Source organism: Lutjanus erythropterus, chromosome 8, assembly GCF_056507025.1.
Source record: "Lutjanus erythropterus isolate fLutEry1 chromosome 8, fLutEry1.hap2, whole genome shotgun sequence".
Taxonomy (NCBI): Eukaryota; Metazoa; Chordata; class Actinopteri; order Lutjaniformes; family Lutjanidae; genus Lutjanus; species Lutjanus erythropterus.
In genome coordinates, this window is record NC_139324.1 from 26,562,788 (window position 1) to 26,580,413 (window position 17,626).

General features: G+C 41.0%; 1 protein-coding gene across 1 annotated transcript; it reads right to left on the bottom strand.

Annotated features, from left to right (window-relative positions):
- Window positions 1-5,419: 5,419 nt before the first annotated feature.
- Window positions 5,420-16,465, bottom strand: ino80da (INO80 complex subunit Da). The gene is made up of 10 exons (XM_084725086.1): window positions 15,553-16,465; window positions 12,621-12,867; window positions 11,493-12,304; window positions 11,015-11,108; window positions 10,341-10,565; window positions 9,972-10,081; window positions 9,632-9,765; window positions 8,738-8,961; window positions 8,422-8,576; window positions 5,420-6,867 (listed from the first exon to the last, which is right to left on the bottom strand). Exons 2-10 carry the CDS (start codon window positions 12,836-12,838, stop codon window positions 5,846-5,848), a joined length of 2,994 nt encoding a protein of 997 aa, XP_084581212.1. The 5' UTR covers window positions 12,839-12,867; window positions 15,553-16,465; the 3' UTR covers window positions 5,420-5,845.
- Window positions 16,466-17,626: the final 1,161 nt, after the last annotated feature.

Sequence of the window (17,626 nt, forward strand, 5' to 3'; positions counted from 1 at the left end):
TGAAATTCTTGCTTCATGTACAACATCTGGTGCTCAACAGTCCAGGGTCTCTGTTGTCATATTTTGCGGTTCATAATGGACCAGACATTTTCAATGGGAGACAGATCTGGACTTCAGGCAGGACAGTCTAGTATCTGAACTCTTTTACTAGGAAGCTGTGCTGTTGTAAAACGAGCAGAGAGCGTCTTGGCATCGTCTTGCTGGAATTAGCAGGAACGTCTCTGAAAATGATGTTGTCTGGATGGCGGCGTATGTTGGTCCAAAACCTTTAAGTACCTTTCAGCATGATGCCATGGGCAGGAACACGCCCCCAAACCATCACAGAAGCTGTCTTTTGAACCTTTTCCTCTTTAGCCCGGAGGTCACGGCGTCCATGATTTCTGAAGTCTGGACTCGTCAGACTTCAGCACACTTTTTCACTTTGCGTCAGTCCATCTTAGATGAGCTCAGGCCTTTGAGAAGTCTGCAGGATTTCTGAATGTTGTTGATTTATGGCTTTCGCTTTGTCTTCACTTGCATTTGTAGATGCAGCGTCAAACTCTGTTTACTGACAACAGTTTTCCAGTGTTCCAGAGCCCATGTAGTAGCGTTTATACAACTACATGTGTTTTTAATGCAGTGCTCCCTGATGGGTTAAAGGTCACAGGTATTCAGTGTTGGTTTTCAGCCTGGCCCTTTACATGTAGAGATTTCTCCATAATCTCTGAATCTTTTAATATTTGTAGACGGTGGATGGTGGAAATCCTTGAATTCCTTTTAGTTTTGTGCTGGTGAATGTTATTCTTAAACTGTTGGATTATTTGCCCACGCAGTTTTTCACGTAGTGGTGAACCTCACACCATCCAAGCGTTTCGAGGACGCCCCTTTATTACTCAGTCATGTTACCGATTAACTCGTTTACCTTTTGAATGTGTTTTTTGAACATTCTGCAACTTTCTCAGTCGTTTGTTGCCCTTGTCCGAACTTTTTGGAACATGTTGCAGCCATCAAATTCGTAGTATTAGTGTATAGTTACTTACTTATTTATTTGCAAATCATTGCATTCTGTTTTTATTCAGGTTTTACGCCCCACCTTACTTAGATTTTGGGTTGTAACATTGAAGGTTGATTAAAAGATAAATTTCATAATTAATGTCCTGTTGCTTGTAAAATACAAACACAAAATAGCAATAAATACCTCACAGCAAGTTTTATTTATACATCCAAAAACAAAAGATCAAATTTCTCACACTATATACAGATATTACATACAGTGTTTGTACACATATTACATAATTTGTACACAAGAAAAATATACATAAAAATGTAAACCTTTGTATACAAAAAATACCTTAGACAAATTAAACAAGGACCAATAACAAAAGGTGACTAGATTAGCTCATCCTATCTTTAAAAACAGTAATACAGTACATTCAATGAGTATAGGAATTTGTCAGCCATTTCTGAATTCAAGCAGTTAAATGTGCCTACGAGCCCTGTTCAGTTTGTTCTACATGGTGGTTTCTGGGAGAGTAAACTGGTGCAACTGGTGCAGCGGCTAATCTCATGCTATGGGGGATACAGCAGTTAATGCCTTGCAAATATTTTCATCCAACCTGAATTGCTATTTTTGCTGTTTTTTTGTGTGTGTTCTTTTTTTGTTTTGTTTTTTATTTTGCAGGGCATTGTGTCATGACTGTTAGTGACGACGACACTGCAGTCACTGAGGAGAAGAAGCCCAGTCGTCTCTGGTGGAGCTACGGGTTTACACTTCATAATGTGTGTTCTCTTTGGAAGGGAGAGACAGAACTGGGCCTTCTCACAGCTGGAAATGTAAGGGGGAAGGTGGGGGGGTGGGGGGTTCTGGTGCAGAGCTCAGAGCTGGTAATGATGGCAGCTGTTCGTTTAATGAGCGTCCGAGCAAAAAAAAAAAAAAAATTACAAAAAACAAACAAACAAAAAAAAGGCAAGACAGACGGGACATGTGAAACACCACCGGCCTCATCCACTCCTGTGCAAATCCATGTTGGAAAACAATCTGTATTTTCTCCACAAAATGAAATGGCGATGCATATATTCCTACGTTTCATACTGCCATGAATCAAGCCAGTGACCATAATCTAATATTATAATACTCTCACACAGAAGGGTTGCTGCCCCATGCAATCTCAAGACTTCTTCTTCTTCTTCTTCTTCTTCCTGGAGTTTAATAGCTATCAAAAGTCTTCTCCTTCGTGAGATTCTTAAAAACAAAATGACAGCATACACAGCATACGGACATTGATCCCGCCAACTTCAAAGAGAACTTACAACCATTTTGATAGCCATTAAAAACAACAAGACTCATTCCACAAGACACAGGTTCCACTGAATACATTGCAAATAACAATTTCAATCCATTGCTACTCAATAATTCACCAACAAACCCCAAGATAGAGACTGCTACTCTATATACCTAATACTCAACAATGTCTGACAATCTGTCAAATGTCTATTATTATATCTATCAAAAGCCATGGTTGTAACTGCTGCTGTATGAGTCGTTAACAGACGGGGGAGGAGGGGCTCTAAAATTCAAATCAGACCCCAGGTTTGAAAATCACTTTTAACGGAGTAAAACAGACTTTTGTTTACCTCAGACATGCTCAACACACCAGTTTAAACCATTTAAAGGAGAAATATGTAATATATTTACTGTACTAAATCATGAGAACGTCTAGTTTTGCTTGTTTGTTTCACATTTATTCACATTATATATAATTTACTTATAATTAATGCTGAATATTTGCTAAATTAGTAAGTTTGAGCTGTAAGAAAACCTTAATAATCTTTTAGAAGGAGCAGATGTTTACAATAGTTAAACTGAGCAATATGTTAATGGAGTCTGGCAGGCAGTCACTCTATTTTTAAAATCGAAATCAAAACCACACATTTTCTGTCTGGCCTACAGTCTTATTTATCCAGCTCAAGTTTTGGTGTGAGGTGCTGAATCTGGGAGATATCAGCTGTAGAGACGTCTGCCTTCTCTCGACTATAACAGATAACAGATATAATTAAAAAAATGCACTAGAAAAACTCAACGGCAATTTTCAGGAATCATGACCCAGTTACTCGAGATAATCCACAGACCTGGTTGTGAGCAGTTTCATGTAGGAAGTACTTTTTTCTGGTAAAAAAAACTTCTGGACTCTTCTGCAGAGAGAAAGTAGTTTCTGGCACAAATTGTATTCTCAGTTCAAGGCACAACCATCTGTAATTCATGACCTGCCGGTTTAAAGCAGATTCAGGATTTTCAATCCAGAAAGCCTATTACTTGTATTCTTGAGTTCTTGATGTTTTGTTTGTTTGACTTGTCTTAAACTAAGAAATAAACTTAACTAAAATAAACAAAGATTGAACCATATAAAGAAAACGGTTCTTACTTTAAACTACTCACAAGTTCTGTAGATTATCATGAGCAACCAGGTCATGGTTCTTGGAAAGAGTTACTGTTGTCGAGTTTTTCTAGTCTATTTTCTTTGACGCTTTGAGCACCACTATCCAAGTGCCCGAGAAGGTGGACATCTTTACATCTGATATCTACACAACTCAGCAAACTCCAAAAAAAAATCTAGATGGATAAATAGCACTACAGGCCAGAGGAAAAATATTATTTTTTGATTTTCGGGGTGAAATGTCCCTTAAAATAGGAGTTTAACCTTGTTAATGTACAGTCTATTTGAACAGCAGCATTTATTATTTTGACTCTACGGTTTATGTTACATATTGCTCCTTTAAATCACTACCTAGACGACCTTTTCTGGGTAGTATGGCCTTGATGTGTTACAGTGGGTTTCCTTGGGAGTCCTGAAACTGAATCAGCCTTTTATGAGACATGAAAGTCATTAATGACCATTGTATATGTGGACCAGAGGGCACCTTTCAGAGTAGACACTTAAAGTCCCTGGATTACGCCGTCATCACCCCTACCATTAACACTGAAACTCATTTTATTAGCCTTGAAAATCCACTCCATATGACCCGAGAGAAGACTGACCTGATCGCTGGTCTCTATTGGCTCTAGTTCTGAGTCAAACTGCTGTAAAATAATAAACAATAAAAAAAAGTTTACAACAGTTATAGAGGCCAAAATATATTCCTGATCCAGCCTGGATTAAGCAAGTGAAGCTACATGTAATGAGACCAATAAAATACCTTACAACGCTAGAGTTATGTTAATGTGTTTATTGCTTTAAGAAACTATATTTACCTTCAAGTGTCTACTAGGCCACTCAGAGTCGCACAACCAATGGCGAGGTCAGAGATTTTGACGTCTGAGCAAACCAATAAATGAGCACATATACATTATACACAATATAAAAACAGCTGTTTAAAAGTATTTTGGTAAATTCGTATGACTGTGACTCGGTAAGATTCTATATCATGATAACAGTTAAATAGCTTGAAACATAATGGGTCACAAATATCACAACCTGCACTCATCTTTTTCAGAGGGTGACACGAGCAGTGTATGAAACAAGTGGAGAAATAAAAAAAAATGCAATGGCCATCTGAGCAAGGCAGGGTACAGTTGATCATTTAAAGACAGGACTTTTAAACTGGCAAAGCAAACAAAGCGACCACTGATTGAGGCTTTTACATCGATGAATTCTGAGCACTGTGACACATAATCTCTGCTAAAGGTCCTTCCGCCAAATTTTCACCCGTTTATTTCATCACAAAAATCTGGAGTGATGCCGAGATCAAAAAGTGGCTGATGGTATGTCACTAACAGAACCGAAGCATATGGTGATCCTTGAAGTGGTATGCTCCAGTGTCTACAGTAGTGGTGTGCCACTCATGTTCCACTGGCTCATGTCATATCCTAACAGCAGGTGACACTCTAAAGTTAGGCCACTATCACCCCGATGCATTTGTAAGCTAATTTCATATATCCTGGGCAATGTACCTAAAGCTGATATTGGAGCTAGTGGCTAGCCTAGCCACCGTAGCCAGTCTGACTAACGGATCTCAGAATTTAGAGCCAACAAACCAAATAATAGTGTGATTATCCTTGGCATTTTTAATTTATTAGTAGAACACAATCACATGCTGGTAAAAAATGGCTTATGTCATGACTGTATCATCCAGTTACTCATCATGAATTCTAAATTAATGAATTATAATGAATTGTATGTCATTGTATGCATTTAATTATAAATAATGTCCAAATGCCTGGTTAATGTTCTGTGACATGGACTTTAATATGATTTAATGTCATGTGTGATTGTGTTCTACTAAAAAATAACATGCCAAAGATAATCGAAGTATTATTTGGTTAGTTGGCTCTAAATTTCTGTGATTGATTACTCAGACTGGCTGTGGCTATGCATCGAGTTGAGAGTCTGACAGCGGCTCAACATTGAAGTGGTACCTGCCATTAGAAAAGGACACATGCAAGTGAAACACAAATGACATATTACTACTGTGAAGACCAACATGTGACACTGAACGAGCAGCATACCACTCCATGGATCATCTTAGGCCGCTGTCCCACTAGTAGCGCAGCATCAGCCTCTTTTCGATCTCTGCACTGCTGAAAATCTGTTACCCCCTGCTGACGAAACCACAAGGCATCAAACGAGTGGACTCACACTGACTTAAAATCCCAGAGAGCGTCTGGCTGCAGGATAAAACGCAAATAGAAAATATTTAGGAAAATCTCGAGGTTGTGCAAATTCATTATCAAATAGTGCACTATTACCACATTGCACACATGTAGCAGATGAAGAGGGGGTGGTCGTTCGGGAGCCAGTCCACTGGGTTGTATAAGTGACTGTGAGTCCACAGACCGTTGTGCAGCCGCTGCAGGCCACTTCGCCTGCTCTCATTTACTCTGCGTGAAGGGTGGTGTGGCGCTGTTGGCACTTGCAGCGGTGGCACTAACTATGGAGAAGCCAGCGGGGGGTGCTGTAGAGCTGTGGCTGGGCTGCACATCTTTCGGGATGCCACTGTGGGAGGCCAGTTGATGGCCAAAGGCCGCGCTGAACTGAGGGAGCTGTTGCTTGGGCTGTGTGGAGGTCAGAAGGTCGTGTGAGGAGGATGAAGGAGCAGGGGGAGTCGATAAACCTGTCAAGCCGCTCTGGGGCATCGCTGAGAGCGCCGCCATGGGCTGCAGCGTCACAGAGTGGGTGGTGGTGGCCGGGGGAGTGGATAGTGAGGTGGATATGAGATGACTTTCTGATCCTATGAGATTGCCAAATTGCGTGGGGTCCGTGAGGGGGAGGGGGAGGTTGTTCCATGTTGAACGCGGGGTTCCAGGGACCCCGCTGAGAGGGACCTCCAGCAGCAGAGGGGTGTCCGTCTGAAAGGAGCTGGCGTGGGGAGAAGATATGTGGTCACTGTATGGGGATGGCACGTGCTCACTGCTGTAGTGGCTGCCTTGGGGAGACGATGTGGATGCGTCCGACTTGGCCAGGACGTGTGACGTGTGTGTCCGGGAAAACGTTCGCTCTGTGATGGAGGTCTGAGTGAGCAGGGAGGTGGTGGAGGGGGACACCGTAGAGGAAGATGATGTTAGGTTGGAGCACGACGTCGGGGGCTGGGTGGTGGGCTGAGATGGCGGCGAGGGGGGAAAGTGACTCCCGGTGGACTGCAGTAGATTGTCCTCCAGCTCGAGGCTGGTGAAGTTCTCTGTAGGGATGCGGCTGTTGAGCAGGTCCCCCATCCCCCCTGGCTGCACCGGACCAGGGAACACGGTCATGGCTCGGTGGTCCACTCCTTCAGATGGGGCCAGGTCTCCCATGGAGGTCAGGCACACCAAAGAGTCCGGGTAGGAGCCCATCGCCTGCAGCGCACGCACCAGCTCCTCAGCCTCCTCTGTGGTGGGCAGTAACTCCCCGTTCTTTCCTACAAATATCACAAATATGCAACAGTTGTCATTATAAAATCATACTGGGAGGACTTTGTTATTGTGCATATTAAAGGCAGAGTGCACAAAAAGAGCAGTCTGTTTGATGTTATAAAACAAGGAAATTTGTGGATCCACTTAAAAAAACACTCAAATGGCTTGCATGTGATACAGAACTTAAACAAAATTGCATGGACTGCCTACTGTACTTTAAAGGGCACATTACAAAACTTTCAGATGCTAAGAGAAATATACAATTTTGAAAAGCTTGACTTTTTCAGACATTTAGGCATTATTCTTCAAAAGAAATTGGGGAAAATGACGCAATTTGGGAATGATTATGATGAAATAATACAATTCAGGCCAGGAAATTGAAATACAGACATTTCATGGTATATATAGAAGTATGGTATATAACACGGATATAGTTGTTTGTCACTGTTAACAGAGACTCAGGACTGCAGAGTAAACCACAGAATATTAGAGTAACATCATGATAAAAGAAAGTTAATATCATGCCAACACTTCGGTCCATATTCACACGCTCGCTTTCTCATGTCTGCCTTGAGCGCTCTCTCTCTCTGCTGTGAGTCATCACACTTCACCAGCCCGGTTTTCCAGCAATTCGAAGTGTAACTCATCACTGGATGTGTGCGCAGGGTTTTTACTTGATATTGCCCAATCAAAACTCAATCTCACTGCCCTAATACAATTCCTGGTAGAGGGCTGGACTAGTAGTTCTAAATCTGTCGAAAACTTTACCAGAGAATTACAAAGGGTTGGGGAACTACCACAACCTATATCAAGGAGAGATGGGAGAAAGATGATGAAGGATAAAATATCCAGTCAACAAAGGAAGAATATGCAAAAACTATTTTTCCACATCTCGTTCTATGTACTGACGTGAATTTGACTGGAAGAATCATGTTCTCAATTATCGTAAAATGAAAACATATTTACTATCAACAAATCATACAGGTTGGAGAAATTGTGGAGATGATGAGACAAATCACCACCACTTTTTGGAGGTGCGCCAAGATACAACTATTTGGGGAATGTGTTTGGAGAATCGTGCAGCATATTCTTGGCCGGCAGATCCCACAGACATGCATATCACTGTATTTGAGTGATCTGCCAAAAGGAATAACAGGAAATGACAAGATACCTCCTGAAAGTTTTCAACTGTAGGAGCAAAAGAACAATTACTCATGAATGATTACAACCAGACACACCTACAGTGGAATGGCTTGAAATTACCAAAGAAATTCATGAGACAGAAACTGACTTCCCTTCTGAAATTGAGAAATGACACACATTACAAGACGGACAAAATTGATCATGTTTTTGTCTGAATAAGGTGGTTGTGGCTTTCTCTCTCATCTTCACTTGTTTAAAATGTAATTTACCTTCGTTCTGCTGTCTGTTCTACCAATCGTGTAGAGTAAGAAAAAAAAGTAGTGCTGTACAAGACTCCCCTGTCCATATTTTATGGTATACATTGTGGAAATTTGCAGTTGCTTAGCGTTAAAACAAAGAAAGAGTTGTTTGACAACCTTCAAACAGGTCGAAGTCCTGCAGATCATCAGGTAGTCTGGGTAACACGTCGGAGAAATCCTCCTGGTTCAGCTCGAGGTCATTTGGAATGTCTGCCATTTCATTGGTGATATCATCAGGAAGCTCCTCTGCACTCAGGTCTGGAGTTGAGGGGCTGGTGTGACAAAGACAAGACAAAAACACTTAAGATGAGAAATACAACATGTTGCTGTATGTAGTGAGGGAGCTGTTCAAACATAAGAGGACTGTTCCTGACACCGGAGCTGCTGCACACTAAATGTTTAACTCTGCAGTGTAGAGACAGGTGTAGCAGACCTGATGCTGGCCTGTGAGGGCATCGCGAGGCTTGTAGAAGGCATTCCCAGGTTCCCCTGCGGCAGCGCTGGAGGGATGGGTTTCTGAGGCCTCCGTGGTCCTCTCCTCCTTTTCTTCTTGTGTTTTTTGGTGAGCGCCGGTGGTTTGGTCTTTTTGCGTGGCTTTCGTTGTATCTGCTGCTGGTGCTGCACTCGTCGGTTACCATCCCCTCGCAGGAAGTTGTCCTGTGTGGAAGAGCATTGAGTCACCATGACATTTGCCCATATGAAATCCAACAGAGCAGTCCAATCAATGAGGAAAACATTCACGGACCACTGTGTTGTATTTACTGGCACCTAATGACGAGCTTGCAGATTGCACCTTGTCTCACGCTACCTTTCCAATTAAATAGGAGAACTTGACCATGAAACTTGTGGAACATGACAGGCTGAATCAATAGTTAATGTTTGATTCCAGGAACAGGATAAAGAGAAGAGTTAGGAAAAGATGAGGGAGAAATAGAGGAGAGAACACCAGTAGAGATGGAAAGAAAGTGTGACAGAAGAGAGGGGGAAAAGAAGAGGGGAGAGGAAAAATGTGGAGAGGGAGAAAGAAGAGGACAAGGCCTGGCAGTAACCTGGAGCGCTTTTGGGGAAAATGCAGAAGTTACTTTACTGGTCAGTATTTTATGTTGTATTCATGAAGAGTTACAAAAATGTTTGTGTATGCTGCCAATTATAGTTATGTGAAACAAAGAAAACTGGAATCGGCAGATCAGTCTTTTAAAAAAAACAACTGCCCATGAAAATTGCAATGGGTGAATATTTATCATGCAGACATGACAATTCTCATCTAACTGCAAAGAGAAGCACATTTCCGAAAATCATAACTTTTCCACTTAAATACTGAACTCACCATTTTTTTGGCATGCTCTTCACAGAGTGGTGTCTGGTGGGTGATGTCAAACACGGGGATGGAGCACTGCTGACCATCTGCAAATCTGGCTGTGCAACTCGCAAAGAGCTGCTGGGAACGATTCAACAGAATGTCTGCAGAGAACAATGAAGGAAATAACACAACACACTCGGAAAAGAGCATGTGGTACTGCATCACAAAGGGGAACTGCACTTAATTTTTAAACAACATGCATGCCTGAAACTAATAATTATTAAAATTAGAAAAGAGAATCGCAGCCATTCTTCTTCTGCACTTGTAGCAACCAGCTGTACAGTTAGTGACATTGTGGTAAGGATACGCTGAAAGCAGTGTTGAGTGAAGGGCAGAGCCCTGTTGTTGCAGGCCTGGCCCTTTGTGCTGCCAGTGCAGGTCCCCACATCTGTGTTCTGCTGCCGTGCTGGAGCCACACTGTAGAGACATACAGACCCCAGACTGAACAAACAGCAACAACACTCCACATTTGTTGTGTTTCTTACATTTAAAATTAGGAGAAGATTACAAGATGAGAAGACCAAGTGACCAAGTGAGTCATAAAAGCAGCACACTTGCACTGATGCAAAACAGTGGATGAAATCTCGTCTGTTTTTGGAAACTACAACGCATAAGGTTTGATCTAACACAATTCATACAAGTCAACAACTGACTAAAATGACATTTGTGAGAGTACCTCGAGGAGCTTCGAGAGGCACCACGCAACTCCTGGATCAGCTTCCCGGCACAGTCAGGGTTATTACTGGCGGCGTGCAGCAAGGCTTTACGGAAGGCATAGCGGTATCTCTTTTGGCGGATACTTGCCCTCTCCTGCCTGCACATGTGCTTGTATTTCTCCTGGAGGTACGAGCAAAGCCTCAGTAGCCTCGTTCTCCGTGAGGAACCACTCTCATCTTCCAAACTGTTTAGAAAATAACAGAATGAACAGTGTCAGGGAAAAGTTTATACTGTGGGGTTAAAGGATCACTTCGGATTATTTGAAGGTACGTATCCAAATTCAGTGTATTACAAGTATTACTGGTAATACTAGTATTGTTAGTAGATGGCCAGCATGCCCCCAGCAGGCTCGGGGTATGCTGGTCATGCAAAATGGCAGTAAAAGCTGATTTCAGCCTCTCAAATATGGAGACTTCCTTCTTTTCTTATCATGTATCCATGTATTATGAAACTGAATATCTTTGGGTTTTGGTCTGATAAAATAAGACAATACATCTTGGACTTTGAAAAACTGGGATGGAGACTATTTTCTGACAGTTTACAGATGTTGCAGCCCCAAATGAAACATGACAATTAACTTTGACTTTGGCTTCAAATAACCTGAACTATCCCCTCAAGTGTCTGGATACTTACCCATTCTGTGGCCTCCAAGAGCTCTGGAAAGGAATTAGTGTCTCTGCCTCCTCTTCATCATCATCATCAGCACTGTCTTCTGACCAATCCAATCCTGGAGAGAGAACTTGTTAGAGCAGCTCATCTATGGCATCTAATCTCAATTTTGACACTAATAGGTAAGTATCTCACATTCCTTAAGAGGACAGTTCACCTCAAAATCCCCTGGACTGTATTGCTATTTATCCATCTAGCTTTTTTTAGCACGAGTTTTGGAGATATCTGATGTAGAAAGGCCTCCTCTCCAATATAACAGGACTAAATGGCACTTGCCTGGTGATGTTCAAAGCACCAAAAAAATACATTAGAAAAAAACATTCAAAACTAATGTATTTTTGATTTTGGGGTGACCTGACCCTTTAAGATGTACACATGAATTATATGTACAGAAAAATACACTGAGTTTAAACACTGGTGTTAATGCATATAAATTAATCACCTAGATGGGGAAAGAGGTCTCCGTGCTCCCGGTGTCTCTTGGCACAGAGCTGCACCAGATGTTGCAACCTGGCCAGGCAGCTGGCAGAAGGTGAGAAGGCAGCGGGACGCATGACAACCACATGCCGCTGATTGCTACTGCCACTGTCCTTGCAGCTGACCGGCAAGTGAGTAGCAGTGAAAGGCATTTTCCTGCTGAGTGATGGCCCGGAGGGTTGCACGGGACTGGGTGCTGCATTAGCGGGCATCCCTGGAGGCAGAAAGTTGACCGTCTGAGGTGGTGGTGGATTGCATAATAAACCCTGCTGCTGACCGGGGAAGATGAAAGACGTCACGTTCGAGTGCTGTGGCGGCTGAAGAAGACCTGACTGCTGCCGTGGGAGATGAGTGTTGAGCGGCGATGAGGGGTGGACGTGGGGGACAGGGGAGGGACTAAAGTGCTCAAGAGGTGGCTGGAAGAGGTCCGTGTCATGGCAGAGTTTCTGGTTGAGCACAAGGCGACTCTGTAGTTTCTTCTTGATGGCACTGCTCTTGCGAGGAGTGCCCACCTCCTCCCCGTCTGTGTCGTCCTCATAAAAGGCAAAAGGGTCCAGGAGCTCCCCGTCAGGGAGGGGTAACAGGCGTGAACAGGGGGGAGATGGCGGAAGTTCATCTAGACCATTGGAAGCTTTCAGAGCTAGAGAGGGCACAGTTATGTTGAGAGCCACCGACTCCAGGTGAGCCCGTGAGCGCATTTCCTCCAAAGCATCGTGTTTCTTTTTCCGTTCCTTCTTGGGGATGAAGCCGAGAACCTGCAGGTGGCTGTTACAGTATCTGGAAAACAAGAACACATCCTCAGCATACTAGCACTCATTCTTGATAACTTCTGGGGAGGTTTTGATTTTTACTCTTAAATTACGCTGGAAAAATATATTTTGCAACTCTTGTCCATTTAACATTGTAATTTTATCAGTGCTTGAGCAGTATCCCCGCCTTTTTCAAACCAGGAAGTGAGACAGGAGTTTTAGGGTATAGCTAACCCTTTTTGATGCCTGATTAAATCACATTTTTGTATAATTTTGACGACAGAAATTTGGGACACACCTTTAATAAGACAACATTTCATCAAAAAAAGCACACACATACACACCTGCGGTCCTCAGACTTGGGGATGGGGTTGGTACATCGCTGGCTGTTGTACTTGGCCACATATTCACATTGCTTGAAGGGGGCTGTCTTATCCTCCAGGACGTGCCGGATACAGAAAGCGTAGCCATTTAGTCTGCGCTGCTTGCAGAGCTTTGGGCTGTACGAGCACAACGGCTTATTGTCCACCTCTGAGAAGTGTATGTGTTTGCCTTCATACATCACGTGACTCTTGTCCTTGACAACATCAGCTGATGGGATAAATGCAGGGAAAACCAAGAGTTATATCACTAACGCACTTCAAACTGAGGAGGAGATAATCATGCAAGCACATGCGGGTTTAAGAGGCACTCCAACAGGTGACTGTCTGAAACAGTTAAAAGTTTTAAGAGGCTATTAAAAACTAATTTGTTTTGTAAGTACTATATCCTGTAACATGTTTGCCCTCTAGGTAGTTTTCATTGTTGTTTTTTGTGCTTATTTTTCTACAATGTTTGCTCTGTACAGCACCTTGTAACTATGGTTTCGAAAGGTCCTCCACAAAGTTTACTGACTTACTGTATCTTGCCCTCAGCCAATTTAAGTATTTGATGAGAATAAATAATAGAGCTGCAGCCAACATTTATTTTCATTGGTGATTTATCTGATGATTATTTTGTGAATTAATTGATTAATTAATCCTGCCACAATCTCGTCACTTCAAAAGTATTTTTCAAGTCTTTCCTGTAACGATTATTTTCATTATTGATCAATTTTTGATCATTTTCTCCCCAAACCAATTAGTTGTTTGGTCCAAAAATGTTGATCAGTGTTTCTGAAAGTCCAAAATGATGTCCTCAAATATCTTGTTTTTATCCACAATCCAAAAGAGGAGTTAAGAAAGCAGAAAATATTCACATCTAAGAAGCTCAAATCAGAGTTTGGACCTTTTTTTTCTTAAAATGACTCAAACCAATAAATTGATCATCTATATAGCTGACGATTAATGTGATAACTGATTAATCGTTGCAGCTCTAATAAATATCATAATTAACATAACTATGCAATATAATTTGCTTCCTAATTATTTCTAGCGTAATGTTAAAATTGACATTCCAAGATTCATGATGTATTTCATTCACCAGTGCTTGTTTATTAAACTAATACATGTGTATATGCTGTGAATAATGAATAAATATGTATGAGGGGGGCAGAATTAATCAAAATATTACTGAAATTGCAGCATAGCCAAGCACAATAACTAAACTGCAGAGGCTGTAATTTTTTGATAAAGGTAAACTGTGTGACAAAAGATCATTATAATGAAGTACTGTAGCAGATTCCTGGCCTACAAAATCTTATTTTCCTGATGTTAGACGGATCAGATGTTTATTTGGTACAGACCACAACAAATGTTTGTTTGTTTTTTTGTCAAAGAAATTAAAAATTGTGATGTAACAATTATAATTTCCACAAACTGCAATTGCTGTCAAAATAATCGTAATGATTCTTAACCATATCATGCATTCTCTGTTTACTGCAGCGTGAGTATATTCATTGAATCATAACTATAATATAAAATGTTGAGTATTTATTCGAGACTTATTAGTCTAGTCAAACGTTGCCTCTGAGTACTGCCAAGTTCATTTTACACCCTCTTATTTACCAGTCTCTGAAACTCTCATTGACTAACATGGTAAACAGAGAATAAGCAATTTATTCAACCATCAGTCCATTAAATTATCCTTCAAGCTAACACAAGCTAGCAGATCATATGATAGTGGTTAAACGGTATATCACAGGACAAAGTTACAAGCAAGAAAACAGTCACTTGCTGTGGTGCAAGTTAGGCATCACTGCAAGACTAAATAACAAGAAAGTAGCCTTATCGACAAGAAACACGAACGGTGCTTTTTAAGCAATGCTTCATTATAAACACCCACACAAATAGGATGCTACAGGTATATCGCAATACACTTTAACGATGATTAAAGCGTTAGTTGCCTAGCTTCAGTAGTAATGTTAGCTTACCTAGCTGCTAACTTCTATTTAACTTTATGTTTTCAAGTTGTTCTGAAGGCGCTGACAACTGGGGTAAATGTCGGATATACACGGACAGGCTGGAAACATGTCATCAAAATCAGCCTGGGTGAACATTACCAACTTTAGAGGCAGCAAACTGTGACTAACGTTAGCTAATGTAACGTTAACTACCAGCAGAGTCCGTGAAGCTAGCTTTACTTAGCTTGCCGACATTAGCAGGACAGATGTGAAACTTGATTTTGATTTTAAAACGTTACCCGTATAATTTAAGACCGTGTTTTAATCCACAAGATACAATACTATCAATCTGCAGGCAAAAATACATATTATAAACAATTTCCAGGCCCGAAAAGTCAAATTTGCTAGTTAGCTAACAAGCTATCGAAGCTAAAAACACAAATTAGTAGGCGGTAGCTAACCAGGAAACGGAAACATCAGCAAATGGTAACACTATAAAGGTCTACTTTCAGTTCAGTTTTATTTAGAAAATTGCAAGCGTAATCATGACATGGAAGCAACAATTTAATCGGCCCCAGTCGTGAGGTTTTAGTGTAAATACATATGCTTCATTTATGCCCAAATACTTTCAAACAAAGGGTCTACATACGAGGCTTCAGGCCTATCTCCGAAGGCCTCCGTGATAAACGATGGCCATTACAGCCACTATCGTTATATAATGTGAAATTAGCAGGCTACGAGACTTAAAACTGTTAACATTGCGCAACACCCCACAAGTATTGAAGACAATGAGTCATTCGGTCAGATCACAAGTTTAAAAAATAAATGACTCATTAATAAGAGGCCTCTTAGCTTCGATAGCACACCGGCCTCTAGTTGAGCGCCTGACCGATAGAAGCCTGCGCAAAACGGTACACTCAGAAATCGAGACCGAGGCTGTATACGGTTTCGCTTACCTTGAATTGGTATGGGCTGTGTAAGGTATTCGCTCCAGATAGACGGCCGAAATGTCTATTAGAATCAGCTAGGCTATTTGTGCATCGATATTCGAGATAGGATAGTAACAGTGATCTTCATCGAGCTCGGTATATCTTGAAATATGGATGCATGTAAATATAGGCTATCCAGAGCAAATTACAAGCAGTAGGTAGGCTGCTGGGGATTTTTGTTGGATCCACAGCAGACTCCTCACAGCACCACTACAGGCACTGCGGGGACATGACAACAATCCGCTCAACAACAACAACCTCTCCTACCATATTGGAAATTTCAACTTTGTTAAAAGCCCCTACAGTGTACAAGTGTCAGGTTAATCTCTTTATGAGATAAATTACAGTTTGTGTTAAGGACAGTGCCGTTTACATACTGTCACATTTTAAACAGCTGAGTTGAAGCATATTGACTGAGGGGTCCAGTAAAGTGTAACAGTGTAAAATCCACCTGGACCACGGCTATCGTCTTCCATATGAATGAGTTACCAGCCCTGCTGCTGCTGCCACACTGTTACCGGCTGTTCACTGATGATGGACCACGTGCCAAGGAGATACAGGAGCTCCAGAATGGAAAAGTTGACTCGGTATCACACCAAAACACAACACTACCATGCATGGCACCAGCACATATACTGATACTTTTGACTTTTTTTTTTTTTTTTTTTTTTTTTTTTTTGATACCACTTTACAACAAGACTACCATTACCGATGATTTCTAATTAGGTTACTAATGAGGTTGTTAAGACTTTACTAATTATTAATAAACAATTAGAAACAAGTTTTGATGCATTAATGTGGGATCACTATTTTGCAAAATTCAGTTACTGCATTCACCATGCAGGAATAGTGTCCCAAATCAGATTTTTTTCCCCCTCCTCATATATGACTCAGATCTGAGTTGGGTTTTTTTTATGTATGTGTGAACAGCCCAAATCACACTTTTCAATTCTGATTGGAGCCACTTTGACATTAGCAATGCAACCATAGTGTAAACAGTCTTATCAGAATTAGGGCTGCACGATTCTTGCTAAAATGTGAATCATGATTATTCTCTTAAAGAATTGAGATCATGATTCTCTCACTTCATTTTTATTTTTTCACTAAAAACATTTATTGCACTCAAACGGTCAAGTAAGGAACTCATCTGAGATACTTGCTGTCTAGAGAGTGTGAATTAACACAGGTTAATATAGCATAAGTGCTTGGCTTAAACTTAAAAGTTTCTTGTAAGTCAAGTCTCTTTTCCTCTCTTATTTTAGAACATTTAGAACATTTTAGAACATAAAAAAACAGAATGTCAGCGCACTGAATAACGACTGTGATGTTTAGGCGCTGACAGATGTAGTTAAAAGTAGCCCTTGACATCCTGAAGTGTTGTCTGAAATCTGTTTCAGTGAAGCCTTTGGTAATCTTCTCAAGAATTTGCTGACTTCCTCATTAAGTTCTAAATGAAACAGTAAATGCTGACTTAAGTGGCCTCCATATTCACTTTCATACAACAGGGTGCTGCGTGTGATTTCAGGACCATGACCAGTTTACACTGGAGTCTGATTCAGGCCTCATTTTAAAAATACTGTGAACAGCCAAAAACAACAACAACGATGACGACAACAAAATACAAATAAAAAAATCAGGATGTGAGCATTAAACCAGAACTGAGCACTAAGGCTTTTTACTAATAATCATAACTGACAGAAGGGAGCCTTATTGTAAAGTGTAAATTGGAACATGCTGAAAATGTCAAGGTAAACAATTTTGCCAAAGCTTTAGTCTATTATTCTGGAGGTATGGAACTTTTTGACTCTTAAGATATGTTGACAGTGGTTAAATTTTAGTAACTTGTTAACAAATAGCTGATAAAGCTGACAGGTATACAGGGTTCAATGTTTTTTTTTTTTTTTAATTTTTAGTTTTAGTAGTAGTAGTTTAGTAGTCATTAGTTTTACTTGCCTCTGTACAAGTTATTTTTTATTAGCAGTTATCAAATAATTCCAAAGATGAAGGTTAACTGTCAAGTTTAATCAATGACTGCAATGTC

What these genes read in the sequence shown, in the direction of transcription:
- ino80da (XM_084725086.1), bottom strand. Translation starts at nt 12,838, where the DNA reads ATGTATGAAGGCAAACACATACACTTCTCAGAGGTGGACAATAAGCCG. An exon ending in CCCAAGTCTGAGGACCGCAG is followed by an intron (nt 12,305 to 12,620) that starts GTGTGTATGTGT and finishes CTTGTTTTCCAG; the next exon opens with ATACTGTAACAGCCACCTGC. An exon ending in AAGAGCATGCCAAAAAAATG is followed by an intron (nt 8,962 to 9,631) that starts GTGAGTTCAGTA and finishes TCTTCCACACAG; the next exon opens with GACAACTTCCTGCGAGGGGA.